The sequence below is a fragment of the Bufo gargarizans genome, chromosome 2 (assembly GCF_014858855.1).
Source record: "Bufo gargarizans isolate SCDJY-AF-19 chromosome 2, ASM1485885v1, whole genome shotgun sequence".
Taxonomy (NCBI): Eukaryota; Metazoa; Chordata; class Amphibia; order Anura; family Bufonidae; genus Bufo; species Bufo gargarizans.
This window is the reverse complement of record NC_058081.1, coordinates 360,405,479-360,423,515: the sequence shown is the minus strand read 5'-3', so window position 1 is coordinate 360,423,515 and position 18,037 is coordinate 360,405,479. Positions and strand designations below refer to the sequence as shown.

At 44.0% G+C, this 18,037-nt stretch overlaps 1 protein-coding gene across 1 annotated transcript in view; it reads right to left on the bottom strand.

The window, feature by feature from the left end:
• The window catches only part of SH3PXD2B (SH3 and PX domains 2B), a 142,434-nt gene that overhangs the window by 67,584 nt on the left and 56,813 nt on the right, over positions 1-18,037 (bottom strand). Inside the window, exon 4 of the mRNA XM_044280729.1 lies at positions 15,066-15,142. Coding sequence (XP_044136664.1) covers positions 15,066-15,142 — 77 coding nt within the window. The remainder of the gene's footprint in view (positions 1-15,065; positions 15,143-18,037) is intronic.

Here is an 18,037-nt window from a genome sequence, read left to right as displayed (position 1 = left end):
TTGACTTACATTGTGTCAGGACGGATCCGTTTGGCACAGTTTCGTCAAGTGGACAGCAAAGCGCTGCAGGCAGCGTTTTGGTGTCCGCCTCCAGAGCGGAATGGAGACTGATCTGAGGCAAACTGATGCATTCTGAGCGGATCATTTTCTATTCAGAATGCATTAGGGCAAAACTGACCCGTTTTGGACCGCTTGTGAGAGCCCTGAACGGATCTCACAAACGGAAAGCCAAAACGCGAGTGTGAAAGTAGCCTTAAATGGAAGAAGTATGGAACAATCAGGTCTCTTCCTAGAGATGGCTGTCCCACCAAACTAAGTAATCCAGGGAGAAGGGCTTTGATAAGGCAGGTGACCAAGCACCCAATGGTCACCTGAGCTCCAAAGATCCTTTGTGTGTGTACAGGCGGGAGAAACTTCCAGAAGGGCAACTATCACTGCAGCACTCCACCAATCTGGGCTTTATGGAAGAAAGAAGTCTCTGCTGAGTAAAAGACACACAAAGGCCTGCCTAGAGTTTGCTAAAAATAAGAGACCTAAAGGACTCTCAGACTGTGAAAAACAAAATTTTCTGGTCTGATGAAACAAAGACTGAACTATTGGACCTCAATTCAAAGAACCATGTCTGGAGGAAACCAGGCACTGCTCATCACCTTCCCAATACATTCCCCAAAGTATGATGGTGGTAGCATCATGCTGTGGGGGTGTTTTCACCGGCTGGGACAGGGAAACTGGTCAGCATTAAGGGAAAGCTGAATGGAGCAAAGGACAGAGATATTCTTAATGAAAACCTGATCCAGAAGGTTCACAAGACAAAAAAAGCAACATAGGAATGACTTAGGGCTCTTTCACACCTGCGTTCTTTTCTTCCGGCATAGAGTTCCGTCGTCGGGTCTCTATGCTGGAAGAATCCTGATCAGTTCTATCCTAATGCATTCTGAATGGAGTGAAATCCGTTCAGGATGCATCAGGACGTCTTCAGTTCTGGACCGGAAAGTTTTTTGGCCGGAGAAAATACCGCAGCATGCTGCGCTTTTTGCTCCGGCCAAAAATCCTGAAGACTTGCCACAAGGCCGGATCCGGAATGAATGCCCATTGAAAGGCATTGATCCGGATCCGGCCTTAAGCTAAACGTCGTTTCGGCGCATTGTCAGATCCGACGTTTAGCTTTTTCTGAATGGTTACCATGGCTGCCGGGACGCTAAAGTCCTGGCAGCCATGGTAAAGTGTAGTGGGGAGCGGGGGAGCAGCATACTTACCGTCCGTGCAGCTCCCGGGGCGCTCCAGAGTGACGTCAGGGCGCCCCACGCGCATGGATGACGTGATCGCATGGCACGTCATCCATGCGCATGGGGCGCTCTGACGTAATTCTGGAGCACCCCGGGAGCCGCACCTACTGTAAGTATACCGCTTCCCCGCTCCCCGCTCCTACTATGGCAACCAGGACTTTAATAGCGTCCTGGCTGCCATAGTAACACTGAAAGCATTTTGAAGACGGATCCGTCTTCAAATGCTTTCAGTTCACTTGCGTTTTTCTGGATCCGGCGTGTAATTCCGGCAAGTGGAGTACATGCCGGATCCGGACAACGCAAGTGTGAAAGAGGCCTAAGAGACAACTCTGTGAATGTTCTTCAGTGGCCCAGTCTTGGCTTGAACCCAATCGTACATCTCTGAAGAGGCCTGAAAACGTCTGTCCACCGACAGTCCCATCCAACTTGACAGAGCTTGAGAGGATCTGCAGAGAAGAAAGGCAGAAAATCTCCAAATCCAGGTGTGTAAACCTTGTGGCATTAGGGTCCATTCACACGTCCGCAAAATGGTTCCGCAATTTTGCAGAACAGGTGCGGACCGATTTATTTTCAATGGGGCCGGAATGTGCTGTTCGCATCCCCATTTGTGGATCTGCAATTCCGCAAAAAAATAGAACATGTCCTATTCTTGTCTGCAATTGCGGACAAGAAAACGGCATTTTTTATGAGAGTGCTGGCGATGTGCGGTCCGCAAAACACATACGGACGTGTGAATGGACCCTTATACCCAGGAAGTCTGGAGGTTGTAATGGCTGTCAAACGTGCTTCAACTAACTTATGAGGGTCAGGGTACTAATGCCGGTAAGATTTTAGTTTTTCCCTTTCAATAAATTAGCAAAGATTTCGAACATTGAGAGACATTTGCTAAGCCCTTTACTGTAGTGCAAAAAAGTCTCACATTATTGCACATGCCATATGTGCTCCATAATTTGCGACTTTTTGGGCTTGTAGCGAGAAAAAGGAGCAGGGCTTAGCTGGAGGGGGTGAGGCTTCGCGCAACCCACTGTATTTACTGTAACTTAAGCATCATACTTACCTGCTTCCTGATGAAGGCTCCTTCCCTCTCCGGCCTCCCCTGCTCTGCTTGGGTCCCTGAATGTAAACTTTCGGTTTGACGCTAATGCAGCCAAACGCTGGCCACAGCAGTGACCTATTCCCTTTGCATTCTGTGACCACTTGACAAGACTCAAGGGAGCAGGTCAATGCTGTGACCAGCAACTAGCTGCAGGGGCTTCCAACCTACAGCCAGGGACCAGAGTGGAGCAGCAGAGGCCAGAGAGTGCAAGAACGCTTCCCTTCGCAGGTCTGCCCAGGAGGGGAGGGTTTGACAAATGTGCATAACCCCTTTAAAAAAGGCACAATGCCTTGTATGGCTATCTCAGGACCTCAGGATTGGTCATCGATATTTAATAACTTCTTGACTGTCAGAGCCAGGCAGTATGCCTATGCAGGAACCTGGCACTGTCAATCAAGGAGAGGGAGGAACTAGCAGAGGAAGCAGGAAGAGCAAGGATGCGGAGAGTGTCTTGGGCCCACCCTCAGTGCACTTAACTGCTCATTTGCATATGGTATACTTTTTCTCCTGAATGAAACAATGGATCTCTCAGTGAAAGTTATTATTACATTCAGCTGAGCTAGTCCTACAAGGCATTGTGCCTGGTGACAGACTCCAGCAATAATGTAAGATGACATATAATGCTTTCTAAGTGTTTGTGGTATAAACCAGAAAGAAAATCAAGCAGTTTAATGTAATCGTCTAATTGCTCTATTGTTTTTCCACCTGTTTAGCACTGAAATGCTATGCTTGGCACCTGCAAGCTGTGGAAAGATTAGTTCACAGCTAGTTCCCCATTTTGGCAGGACAACATTTCGGCCTCTTGCACACGACTGTATGACTTTTTCAGTATTTTGTGGTCCGCAAAAAACGGATCCACAAAAAATATGGATGACGTCCGTGTGCATTCCGTTTTTTGCGGAACGGAACAGCTGGCCCCTGATAGAACAGTCCTATCCTTGTCTGTTATGCGGACAATAATAGGACATGTTCTATCTTTGAACGGAATGGAAAAACGGAAGGCATACGGAGTACCTTCCGTTATTTTTGTGGATCCATTGAAATAAATAGTTCTGTATACAGTCCGTATACGAAATGCAAAAACCAGAAAAAAAAAACATTTGTGTGCAAGAGGCCTTAGGGTCCATTCACATGTCTGTAGTGTATTGCGGATCCGCAACACATCCGGCCGGCACCCCCATAGAAATGCCTATTCTTGTCCGCAATTGAGCTGCAGACCGGAAGATCGGCGGCACACTCCGGAAATGCGAATGCGGAGAGCACGTAGTGTGCTCTCTGCATCCATTTCGTCCCTATAGAGCATGAATGGGTCCGCACCCGTTCCGCAATTTGTGAAATTGATGCGGACCCATTATCACGGACGTGTGAATGGAGCCTAAAAGTGATTATATAGTTCGTAACATGGATATATATATGTTTACAACATATACAATTGGGGATCTAAAGTCTCAAACAGGATCTGCTGCCCACAAACAAAGAATCTGTATGGGGACGAGTGATCGCTGATCCCCACACAGAAGAGGTGACTGCTACATGTAAATACAGCTTTCACCTCCTCTGACAAGCAGCCAATTATTGGGAACGAACACTCAGTCTGCCCCTGTAAATGGGTTTTAACTAGGTCAATCTAAAAGATTATTGTGACTTTTTACATCCTCCTGTTATTACCTTACAGATAAGGACCATGTAGGGAACATCCCATATTTTCTTTTGATCAAACGCTTTTAAAAATCAAAATTGAAGCAACTTTGCCTATAGTCTTTGCTAGCAGTTTATTCATCATAAGCTCTGCCAAGCATGATGTCAATCAAAGCAAAGTGGATGTGCTTCCTGGTCCTCTGCCGTCATCTGTACTGTAACTGCGCACAGCATGAGGAAGCTCTGTGACCTCACACTGTGCACATTGGGTCACAGCACAGCAGGAAGAAGAGGAGAGCTGGATCCCAGGAGTGGTGGCGTTGATTTTAATTTTATTTTATTTGCTCTGCGGCATGGGTGTCTGATCTGAGGCTTGGGGGTCTCATCTGAGTTCTGAATGGGGGGGGGGGGGTCCTTATTTATTTTGGGGCTCTTATCTGAGGTCTGATCTGAAATCTTATTGTGGTCTTATTAAATGTTTTTTTTCATCTCAGACAATGGGGGCATATCGCTAGGATATGCCCCCATTGTCTTATAGCTGCGGGTCCCACCGCTGGGACCCGCACCTATATCGAGAACGGAGTCCCGAAAGTGAAGGAGAGCGCACTGCTGCGCTCCATTCATTTCTATGGGGCCGCCGAAAATAGTTGAGTTCTGGCTCGGCTATTGCCGTCTGCCCCATATAAATAAATGGGAGCATGGGCCGCGCATGCGCGGCACGCTCCCATTCACTTCTATGGAAGAGGCGGGGATTAGCGCTTGGTGGTGGACGGACTCCCTCCGGGAAATCTGGGGTCCTCCAGCCACAGCGCTCCCCGCTCTGTTCTCGATATAGGTGCGGGTCCCAGCGGTGGGACCCGCACCTATCAGACAATGGGGGCATATCCTAGCGATATGCCCCCATTGTCTAAGATGGGAATACCCCTTTAAAGGGCTTCTGTCACCCCCCCAAAAGTCTTTTTTTTTTTTTTTTTGGGCTAATTAAAATCCTTATACTGCGATTTTTCAATATATAGTGCTCTTACCTTTTTCTGTGGCTTAGTTTCTTTAAAAACTGCACTTTTATAATATGTAAATTACCTCTCTACCAGCAAGTAGGGCGTCTACTTGCTGGTAGCCGCCGCATCCTCCTTTCAATAAAATGCCCCCTCCTCCTACTGATTGACAGGGCCAGCGAGTGCTCTCCTCCTCCGGCTGGCCCTGTCTGCAATTCAAATCCCGTGCCTGCACCTCATTTGGCGCAGGCGCTCTGAGAGAAGTACGCTCGCTTCCTCAGCACTTCCTCAGTGCGCCTGCGCCGATGATGTCTTCTCTTTCAGGGCCAGCCGGAGGAGGAGAGAACTCGCTGGCCCTGTCAATCAGTAGGAGGAGGGGGCGTTTTTTTTAAAGGAGGATGCGGCGGCTACCAGCAAGTAGACGCCCTACTTGCTGGTAGAGAGGTAAATTACATATTATAAAAGTGCCGTTTTTAAAGAAACTAGCCAACAGAAAAGGGGAAGAGCCCTATATATTGCAAAATCGCAGTATAAGGATTTGATTAGCCTAAAAAAAAAAATAATGACTTTTGGAGGGTGACAGAAGCCCTTTAACATTGGGGGTCTGATCTGAGGTCTGATTGAGGGTCTTATTAAAGAGGACCTTTCACCGATTATGACACTGTGAACTAAGAATACAGACATGGAGAGCGGCGCCCGGGAATCTCACTGCACTTACTATTATCCCTGGGCGCCTCTTCGTTCTCCCGCTATGCCCTCCGGTATCTTGGGTCACTAAGTTATGGTAGGCGGAGTCTGCCCTTGTTCTGCTCTAGCGCTGGCCAATCACATTGCAGAGCTCACAGCCTGGGAGAAAATAACCTCCCAGGCTGTGAGCTCTGCGCTGCGATTGGCCAGCGCTAGAGCAGAACAAAGGCAGACTCCGCCTACCATAACTTTGTGACTGAAATCTCCGCCTACTATAACTTAGTGGCCGGAGATACCGGAGGGAATAGCAGGAGAACGGAGCGGCGCCCAGGGATAATAGTAAGTGCAGTGAGATCCCCGGGCGCCGCTCTCCATGTCTGTAGTCTTAGTTCACAGTGTCATAATTGGTGAAAGGTCCTCTTTAACATTGAGGGTCTGATTGGGACTGTGAGCTGAGGTATGATTAACATTGGGGGTCTGATCTCAGGTCTAATGAAAAATATTTTTTTAGGTCTTATGATGCGTCTTATAGGGCGAAAAATACAGTACATCAGAAAGTGAGCAAACATTTTCTAGTTATAAAGAAAATGGGAAAATATCTTCTGGTAATTTTTTCTAGAATGCGGAGAAAAATGCTGAAAAAAAGCAGGCAAGTATGAATACAATTAAACACTGGGCTATTCCATATAGAGGCATCCGACAAAGTAAAATAAACACTCGCACATGGGCAAAGTACACCTCCTATGTTTGCAGTTTAACTTGACTCTATGGGTGCATTTACAAATGCAGTTTGTGGAGTACGTAGTTTTTTGTGTTTTTTTTTTCTACTTTAGCATTTTTTTAAGGAAAAATGCCAGCTCCAGATGTTAGCTGAACACACATTTTTTGAAACGCAGGACACAAATTTTTTGCAATGGGGGAGCATTTTATGTCAATTTTTTTTTTTCTTAAACACAGCAAGTTGAAGCAATGTTTTTTTTTTTTTCAATTGTTTTTCCATCCCCTTCTCTATAACGGAAAAAACATGCCTGAAAAAAACACAATTAGACATTTATGAAGAGAAAAACATCACTAAAAAAACTGTGTTTTTTTAGGCCTTTGTTAATGTAAAAAACAAAACACCAAACCAAACAAATGCGTGTGAAGGGGTCCTCAGCGTATTTTACCAGTAAAAACTGCAAAGCCAAGCACTTCACAAAATAACGTCCCATGTCAATTCACCGTTAGGGCAGTGTCACCCGTTTTTTTTTTGTGGAACTTTTTGATGTGCTCTTTTAAGCCTCCATTCATGCGTCAGTGTGTGTTTTGCGGATCCACGGACCCACAAAAAAAATGGAACGGATACGGAAAGAAAATGCATGAGCCCTAAAGCTGTAGATTTTTATGCTGTTTTATCAGCCGATGCCAGAAGTGAGAGGAAGTGTAAGGGTCCACTCACACGTCCACAATTCTGTTAGGCATTTTGCGGAACGGAATTGCGGACCCATTCATTTCTATGGGTCGGCACAATGTACTGCCCGGATCCGGAATTGAGGGCCCCGCACTTCCGGGTCCCCAATTCAGTTCCCGAAAAAAAAAATAGAACATGACATATTCTTGTCCGCAATTTCAGACAAGATTAGGCATTTTCTATTAAGTGCCGGCGATGTGCGGTCCGCAAAATGCAGAACGCACATCGCCGATGTCCGTGTTTTGCGGATCCGCAAATTGTGCTTTTGTGTAAACTTTTAGAAAAAAACAGTAGTGAAGCCTACTCAGAGATGGGGTGTAATGATTTGATTTGCACCAATTCTGTGTTTTTGACCCTGTTTGGACTCAATAGAACTGATGGAAATAACTGCCCAAATGACTAAAACAGCCTAAATTGTAACTCAAATCTACGCCAATTCATAGCTAGGGTACATTTGATTTTCTGCCGCATGGACTACAAAAAAGCCTCTTAATAAATTTGGCACACACTTCTTATTAAGGGCTTATTCACACAAACGTAAGGTCTCCGTGCCCGTGCTGTGGACCGCAAGCTGGGTGCGAATCGCAGACCCATTGACTTGAATGGGGTCCACGATCCGTCCGCTCCGCAAAAAGATAGAACAAGTTCTGTCTTTTTGCGGAACGGAAGCACGGAACACCACAGATGCACTCCGTAGTGCTTCCATGTGGTTCGGTTCCATGCCGCACCTCCAGATTTTCAAACCCATTCAAGTGAATGGGTCCGCATCCGTGATGCAGAATGCACAAGTCTGGTAACCCGTGTATTGCAGAACCGCCATATGCGGCCTGCAGCACAGAGCCTTACGTTTGTGTGAATAAGCCCTTAGACTGACATATGGAACAACAGTCTTTATAAACTGGCCAGGAGAAACAAGCAAGCTATACCTCTGCATGTGGCACCAGTAACTATAGTGCTTTACATATGGGTAGAGTAACCCCCCTAATATGTGGAATGTGTGCAGATCAGAATCTGTATTCCTATAAATATTTAATTTAAAGTCAAATACATGGGTTTCAGAAGTCTTCTTTCCTCTCATCCCATAGCCAGGTGCAATATTACAAAATGACTAATGACCTCAAACAGACATCTCTCCCTCGCAATTCCAATAATAATATAGAGTAACTGGTCAGGCACTGAGTCACTCCATTATAGAACGCATATGCGTCTCTCTAGAAAAAACACTGACTGGAAAGGAAATGTGTAGGGTTATGGAATATCACATATCCTGGACCCCTTCTGAGAACTAAGCTAAAATAATATCCTATCTTCATCTTATACTAGCGCTGACTAGAAGGACAGCCTTGAAGTCTAATGCAACAAATATGTCCATTTTAGCTCCAGAGGATGGAATAGACATACCAAGGTGTATTGGTGGAGAGAAAATATATCATTATTGGTAGGAAAAAAACACGGAAATGTATGGATGCAAAGTTCAAAGCAGGGCCAGGTCACAGATACGGAAATCCTCCAGAAATATCCTATTTTTTTAATCTTAGTTACTTTAATTTTTCATTAAAACTAGTTTCTTACTGGACAGCCATTTTTTTTGTAATTTATAAAAACTTTTTTTTTAAGTCTTCCTCAATGGAACAGCTTTCATTTCAGCACCAAAACGACACTGCATGTTCTCCTGGAAAGATTTATCTCTCTGGTCCCTGAGGCTCTCTATGAACGTGAGGCAGATAACTAAGAGCACAAATACACACGCAGAAAACTATTGCCATCCACAGACGGGATCAAAAATGTATGTAATTGAAAGCTGTGTTTGTACTAAACCTAAGAAAACGCTCTAAGGCTTAATGCACGGGCCCCATCTGTGCAGCAGCCGCGCCGGATCCAGACCCATTCAACTTGAATGGGTCCGTGATCCGTCCGCACAGTTAAAAAATAGAACAAATTAAAAATAATTTGCGGTGCGAAGGCACAAATAGAAATGCCACGGAAGCACACTGCTCCACAGCTCCGTATTACGGAGCCATTCAAGTGAATGGGTCCGCATCCGTGATGCAGGGAACACACGGCCGGTGCCCGCATATTGCGGACTCACTGTTTGCGGGCCACAATACGGGCCGTGTGCATGAGGCCTTAGAAATGCTCATCCATGGAAAACTATGACTGGGAATTCTTTAATACTTCGAATGCTGCAGTTTATACCCATTGTTTGCAATGAGGGAAACCACTGTAGATGAGTTGTATGTTATAAAAGTGTATTAGAACAATACATCTATCATGAGCTGTGCAACAGTATAATGCATGTCTCTGACTCTTCTTCTTAGGCCTCATGCACACGACCGTATGTATTTTGAGGTCCACAAAAAACAGATCTGCAAAAAATACAGATGACATCCGTATGCATTCCGTATTTTGCGGAACAGCTGGCCCCTAATAGAACAACACTATCCTTGTCTGTACTGCGGACAATAATAGGACATGTTCTATTTTTTTGCAGAACGGAAATACGGACATACAGAAACAAAATGCACACGGAGTAACTTAAGTGTTTTTTTTTTTTGCGGACCCATTGAAATGAATGGCTCCGTATACGGTCTGCAAAAAAAATGGAACGGACAAGGAAAGAATATACGTTCGTGTGCATGAGACCTTAGAATTAGTCATCTCTAAAACTTGACAATAATTGATTAATAACGGCGTGTATAAAGAATCTGCCTCACAAACCAACATATGGGATCCTGTAAATGATTCCCAGCAATTATTACTCACAAGATAACGTAGACTACCTGCACACAGCGTGGATAAGGCGCGGTTTTTCATGCAAAAAAGCCACAGTGTAATTCAGCACCAGCAAAGTGAATGAGATTTGACAAATACCATGTACGCTCTGAGTATACGTTTTGTGCGGAAATTGATCTGCAGTGCGGATTTTGAAATCTGCCGTATCCCAATTGTTTCTGTGGATTTCACTTTGCAATGCATCAAAAACCCTCAACAAAATCTGCAAGAAACACACGTGGATTTTGGTGGGGAAATGCAGAGAAACCACACAGTAATCCTCTTTTGAAGCCCACTCCCATGTGCGGGTAGCCTTAGGGTACTTACACGTAGATTTTTTTTGTGTCATTTTTCTGCATATTTGCACTTTTGTGGTAAAACTGCCAGCTCCAGATGTTAGCTGAAGCTCTATAGGAAGTATGAAACACAGGACACAAGTGTTTTTTTTGCTCCTGGCATATATTTTTTTTAATTACTGGTAGGTGTTTTTTTTGGGGGGGGGGGAAGCCACATGCTTTAGCTCTTGGTGTTTTTTTGGGCATTTTCACATTACCTTCTCTATAGGAAACAAATGCCATGCTAGTGGTAAGACACACTGCGGGACATTTATCAAGACTGACTTATCCATACACCACTCTGCCTGCACTGGGGTGAGATGCGCCTCTTATTAGGTGCATCACTGCCCTGCCGCGCTCCAGAAAACCAAGCCTACTGTAGATTCCAGCTGGAGAAAGTTATAGTAAATATGGCAGGCCGTGCGATGTTCCATCGCCTCCCGTTAAGCCCTGCCCCTTTTCTCAACACTTCAGAAAAGTGTTAAAGGGAACCTGTCACCGGGATTTTGGGTATAGAGCTGAGGACATGGGTTGCTAGATGGCCGCTAGCACATCTGCAATACCCAGTCCCTATAGCTCTGTGTGCTTTTATTGTGTAAAAAATACGATTTTATACGTATGCAAATTACCCTGAGATGAGTCCTGTATGTGAGATTAGTCAGGGACAGGACTCATCTCAGGTTAATTTGCATATGTATCAAATCAGGTTTTTTACACACTAAACGCACACAGAGCTATGGGGACTGGATATTGCGGATGTGCTAGCGGCCATCTAGCAACCCATGGCCTCAGCTCTATACACAAAATTCCAGTGACAGGTTCCCTTTAAGAAGCTTTAAAATTTGCAAATGATCATGCAAATAAGGTGTGCACTACAATCTGCAACCTTTCATCGCTGCTATTGTGGCCTAAATACATTGATAAATGTCCTGCCATGCACAATAAATGCCAGGGGGAAAAAAGCCACAAAAACATGGCAAACACAGCAAGTGGCAAAAAAAACTGCTTGCACTTATATTGCTGTTTCTTTTTAAAAGTAAAACAAAATGCCAGAAAACACATTTGTATTGTTACAAACAAGTACGGTCATTTTTTTTCTTGCCTGCATATTTTAAACTCAGCAAAATTGTAACCACTGTTGGCTGAAGACAACATCTGTAGCAAGAAACCAGCCTGGAACAGCAGTTAAAGTGGTCAAACAGACATGGCCTTTAATTCAACTACCGCAGCCAACATTCACAACCCCATGCCAGCATTTTACATAGCCTCTGCACAGCAGCTCCTCATTGATCACTATGGAGAGATGTTTTTATTCAATAGATAATATGCCGGCCTTTGCACTATATGTGGCAAAAAAAAGACTGCTTAGAGTGAATGTAGACAGATTTATAACAACCCCTTACATTGCAATTTATGACACACATGTATTCTAGTAAAGAAAATATATAAGACTACATGCCAGAGAAGAATGAGAACAGAACAAAATGCTTAATAATATGTATCTTGGCAGACTGGTCCCTAATGCAAAGCATCCTTTGTTATCCTGGATAAGAGGGTATGCATAACTTGATTAGATTTAAATGTTATGGATATCTTTGACATGGAAAAATATGATTTTTACATATGTTTGCGGTAACCAGGAGTTAAAAAGTTGCACAAAAAGGTTGTAGCCTCTATCCCTCATTTATTTTCTGACCCCCAGATATTCAGTTTGAAACCTACTCCTAAATTCAGACTTTTCTCATGTGGACATGTTCCTCCCAGTAATACATGTGTGTCCAGGATGCTGCTGCCTTTACTTGCTTTCATAGAATCACAGCTTTATCCCTGTACCGATTTCCCCTCCTACAACTCATGACTGAAGCATCTCTTCTCATTTGTGGGGACAGACAACAATGCTCAGCAGTGTGTGATTCCACAACTCCCTGCAGTCTTCCTTAAATTCTCTGCTCTCTGTACACTGATACAGTCTATATGATACACTCTCTGCTTTCCGCCTCATCTATGGCCTGTGCGAACTGCCCACCCTAAAGACTTGGATGCTCCCCCCCCCCCCCCCACACACTCTGATATGCCATGTACAAACTCATTCCCTTCCCTGCTATTATGTCTTCCACTGAGAGAAAGGAGAAGGAAAGAACTGACACATACAGGAGCGGTATGCTACTGGATCTATGAAAGAAATAGAAGGACGGCCAGCTATGTGAAGGAATTCTACAACAGCAAAATGATACTAATGAAGGCTAATTAGAAAGATGCTTCATTTTGCTTTTCAGAGTAGAAACAAATCAGTGCAATGGTACTCATAGCCTTTAAAGGGATTCTGTCACCTCCCCTAACCCAAAATCCGATTTTAAAGCAGACATGCAGCACAGCTTACCTTGATTAGGCTGTGCTCTTTTATCTTGTAATCCGTCCAGTAGTTTCTGTAAAAAACTGAATGTGCCCAGAGGGGCGTTTTGTTCCTCTTAGAGAGCCCAGTACCGCCCCTCTTACAGTGCCCAGCCCGCCTTCCTTGCACTGTCTAACCGCCCCCAGCCTCCCACAGCCTCTCCTCCCCCTCCTCCCCCTCCCTCACAGCCAAACGAACTCTCTGACAGGCGCAGTACCCACTGAGGGCTGCGCCTGTGCGATCAGCAGGAGACTGTGGGGAAAGAAATCGCTGGCTGGCTTCACTGTGGCAGGCAGGCTGGAGAAAGCGCAGGGTGCAGCAGCGATCGGCTATCCTCTGCGCTTCCTACCAGGCTGACTGAGGGAAGAGCGAGAAACAGACGTCACTGGGCTCGGCTCATGCCCAGTGACGAGGATGAAGCTCCTGCCCTCAGTCTCCTGCTGATCGCACAGGCGCAGCCCTCAGTGGGTACTGCGCCTGTGCGAGAGTTCGTTCGGCCGTGAGGGAGGGGGAGGAGAGGCTGTGGGAGGCTGGGGGCGGTTAGACAGTGCAAGGAAGGCGGGCTGGGCACTGTAAGAGGGGCGGTACTGGGCTCTCTAAGAGGAACAAAACGCCCCTCTGGGCACATTCAGTTTTTTACAGAAACTACTGGACGGATTACAAGATAAAAGAGCACAGCCTAATCAAGGTAAGCTGTGCTGCATGGCTGCTTTAAAATCGGATTTTGGGTTAGGGGAGGTGACAGAATCCCTTTATAGGGGTTATTCAACCTCTAAAATGCCTCCCCTACTGCCCGGGCCCCTCATACTGATTCTACTTACCTTGCTCCCAAGCTCCCGCATCGCTTCTGACTCCCGCACGGCCGCTGCTACATCTACCCTTCGCGCGGATGAAAACATCCGGTGATGGGGGAAGCAGCCAATAGCAGGCCGCGACAAGCTTCCCTAGCGTCACCCGTGGGGAGATGCAGCAGTGGCAGTGCGAGCGTCAGAAGCGACGTGGGAGCCGGGGAGCAAGAAAAGTAGACTCACTGTGAGGGGAACGGGCAGAAGGGGAGGCATTCTAAGGGTTGAATAACCTCTTTAAAACTGTTATAGACCACTAAACTGTATGCGGGTTATATTGTATCTTTTTACATAGTATATATTCTCTACAGTGCATTTTAAAATAAATCTTGACATTATATGAATATTTACTCCTTCAGCAGGAGGTAGTTCTTAAAAAAAAAGCACACATGTACGCACAGGAACAGGATCTGTTTCCAAGCAAGCAAAGCGGTAGCCTGAGGTGACTTATAACCAGACTCCTGCTGAAACAGCTAGGAATAGATAATCCAGCAGATAAGAAACTGAAATCCTTTATTTAGTAACCATTAAAATCCAACAAAAATATCTGTAAAAAACATAACCACTTAGGCGTTTTAAGAGGAAACACCTCTCTTATTCATATGGGATTTCCTCCCGAAACGCGTGAGAAATGCATGGTGAATTTCAACAGTTGATAAATAAAGGAGTTGAGTTTTTTTATCTGCTGGATTATAGTTTTCAGTATTTGGTGAAGAACTGGATCAAAGTGGTTCTCATACAGGATATCAACTCTTATCTGGTGCTGATGTGTTGGACTTGTATCTGTATATTTGTTAGGAACAGATATATCTCTGAACCAAGAAGCTTACCTGTGGTCAATGGCAACCACATTATCTAGGTGGTTTAAAAGCATTGTCTGGTTTTCTGATATTGATGATCTAAGGGCCACAGCGCTCTGCCAATCTTATAATAATGACCTACCTTGAGGACAGCTCATTAATATAAGAAAACCAGACAACTCCATTGACAGAGGAAGGAGACACCCTCTGTCACTAACTGGTAGCCAGCATGTGTGATTACAGGGCACCACTGGGTTGACATGGCAGCCAGGGACCTAACAAATACAAAGGTCAAAGGCAAGGCCTAGCAGATTGCCTGTCAGTTTACTAGTGGCAGACAATAATGTTTTGGAAAATTAAGTGTACCAAAGCAGTTGCTAAGCAATCAGAGCAATTAAGCATAAAATAAAGCTACACATTATTTTAACATAGAGTAAATGATGTAAAAACTAAAAAAAACAGAGTGGAGGTGCTGCCCCCACCTTAAAAACCCACATAAATCTATAATTTATAGCTTCACAAAAATTGTCCTATTAAAATATATGTCATAAAATACATGTTCCCTGACACAAAAAAATGGAGAAACATAAATAACTATTTTCTTTACATGAAATATGCTTTTATTGTAAAAATCAAGTATAATTAAAAAAACACACATATCTGGCATCAGTGCATAAAATATACATATTTGGCATCCATATAATAGGCATGCTATTTATCACTCACGGTGAATGAAGCATTTTCATTTGAAAATGGGGGGGTTACTCACCTTACAATACTCATCGATAGGAATCAGGCGCCGAACTGCAACATCACGAATGTGACTTCGCCGAAACAAGATTTTGCCTGAAGAATAAAAATTTAAAGAAACATTACATATTTGTATCCCTGAGGGCAACTTCCTAAAAATTAACTTTTAATCTACATACAATTAAAATATAAAACATAATAGGTACAGTCCAGACTGGACCATGATACAAATAGTACAAAAAGCTGTCACTACAATGGACGGTTAGCAAGGAGAATTCGGACAATCGGATACAATTGCAGCAGAGAATCCGGATATAATCTGTCTGTTCCTATTTTTGCCCTTATCAATACTACTCAGTCCAGAGATGCACCTTGAAGGTAGATGCACTCTGTCCATGTACCTGGGCTAACCTGTCCTTATACAGCCCTATCACTTTCTGACACAAAATGTGATGTCCCATACACAAAAGCTGTCAATACAATGGATGGTTAGCAGAGAAAATCAGGGCCATAGGATACAATTGGGGCAGATAAACAAGGTATACTATATCTGGCCCTACTCTTGCCCTTATCAACACTGCTCAGCCCAGAGATGCACCTTGAAGGTACAAACCGGATTCCAAAAAAGTTGGGACACTATACAAATCGTGAATAAAAACTGAATGCAATGATGTGGAGGTGCCAACTTCTAATATTTTATTCAGAATAGAACATAAATCACGGAACAAAAGTTTAAACTGAGAAAATGTACCATTTTAAGGGAAAAATATGTTGAATCAGAATTTCATGGTGTCAACAAATCCCCAAAAAGTTGGGACAAGGCCATTTTCACCACTGTGTGGCATCTCCCCTTCTTCTTACAACACTCAACAGACGTCTGGGGACCGAGGAGACCAGTTTCTCAAGTTTAGAAATAGGAATGCTCTCCCATTCTTGTCTAATACAGGCCTCTAACTGTTCAATCATCTTGGGCCTTCTTTGTTGCACCTTCCTCTTTATGATGCGCCAAATGTTCTCTATAGGTGAAAGATCTGGACTGCAGACTGGCCATTTCAGTACCCGGATCCTTCTCCTACGCAGCCATGATGTTGTGATTGATGCAGAACGTGGTCTGGCATTATCTTGTTGAAAAATGCAGGGTCTTCCATGAAAGAGATGACGTCTGGATGGGAGCATATGTTGTTCTAGAACCTGAATATATTTTTCTGCATTGATGGTGCCTTTCCAGACATGCAAGCTGCCCATGCCACACGCACTTATGCAACCCCATACCATCAGAGATGCAGGCTTCTGAACTGAGCGTTGATAACAACTTGGGTTGTCTTTGTCCTCTTTGGTCCAGATGACATGGCGTCCCAGATTTCCAAAAATAACTTTGAATCGTGACTCGTCTGACCACAGAACAGTCTTCCATTTTGCCACACTCCATTTTAAATGATCCCTGGCCCAGTGAAAACACCTGAGCTTTTGGATCTTTCTTAGAAATGGCTTCTTCTTTGCACTGTAGAGTTTCAGCTGGCAACGGCGGATGGCACGGTGGATTGTGTTCACTGACAATGGTTTCTGGAAGTATTCCTGAGCCCATTCTGCGATTTCCTTTACAGTAGCATTCCTGTTTGTGGTGCAGTGTCGTTTAAGGGCCCGGAGATCACGGGCATCCAGTATGGTTTTACGGCCTTGACCCTTACGCACAGAGATTGTTCCAGATTCTCCGAATCTTCGGATGATGTTATGCACAGTTGATGATGATAGATGCAAAGTCTTTGCAATTGTTCGCTGGGTAACACCTTTCTGATACTGCTCCACTATCTTTCTGCGCAACATTGTGGGAATTGGTGATCCTCTACCCATCTTGGCTTCTGAGAGACACTGCCACTCTGACAAGCTCTTTTTATACCCAATCATGTTGCCAATTGACCTAACTAGTGTTAATTGGTCTTCCAGCTCTTCGTTATGCTCAAATTTACTTTTTCCAGCCTCTTATTGCTACTTGTCCCAACTTTTTGGGGATTTGTTGACGCCGTGAAAATTTAAATCAACGTATTTTTCCTTTAAAATGATACATTTACTCGGATTAAACGTTTGATCTGTCATCTACGTTCTATTACAAATAAAATATTGACATTTGCCATCTTCACATCATTGCATTCACTTTTTATTCACTATTTGTTTAGTGTCCCAACTTTTTGGGAATCCGGTTTGTAGATGCACTCTGTCCATGTACCTGGGCTAACCTGTCCGTATACAGCCCTATGACTTTCTGATACAAAATACAATATCCCAACAAATTTCCCCTTATAGATAATTAAAGGTTCATCAGGGGACTAACAGTGTCAGTATAATGGTAGGAGGCAAAAGTACAAATATAATCAATAAATAATAAATTACTGGAGCACCCCAGGCTAGTGTACATCTGTTATGAGGTAATGAAAAAGGCTCAAGGATGGAGCACTTTATACAATGTGTAATTCCTAAGATATACTTGATATTACAACAATACTGATCAAATAATTACACCATTCAATAATAAATAGCTGATTAAGGTAGACACGAAAATTAAGTCCAATCCTCTCGCAGATGCAAGATACACAGCTGGGGGGCTCCAGGGGGCCAGAAAAAACTGCTCCCTTATACAGTCCTGATCAAAAGTTTAAGACCACTTGAAAAATGGCAAAAAATCATATTTAGCATGGCTGGATCTTAACAAGGTTCCAAGTAGAGCTTCAACATGCAACAAGAAGAAATTAGAGTGAGACAAAACAATTTTTGAGCATTCAATTAATTGAAAATAACGATTAAACTGAAACAGGCTGTTTTTCAGCTGATCAAAAGTTTAGGACCACATGCCTTTAAAAGGCCAAATCTGTGCAAAGGTGTGGATTAATTGTCATTTTCTGTCAGGTAGTCACACGTTGTGATTGCAAAGGCAAAAAAACTCTCTCTTTTTGAACGTGGTCGGGTTGTTGAACTGCATAAGCAGGGTCTCTCACA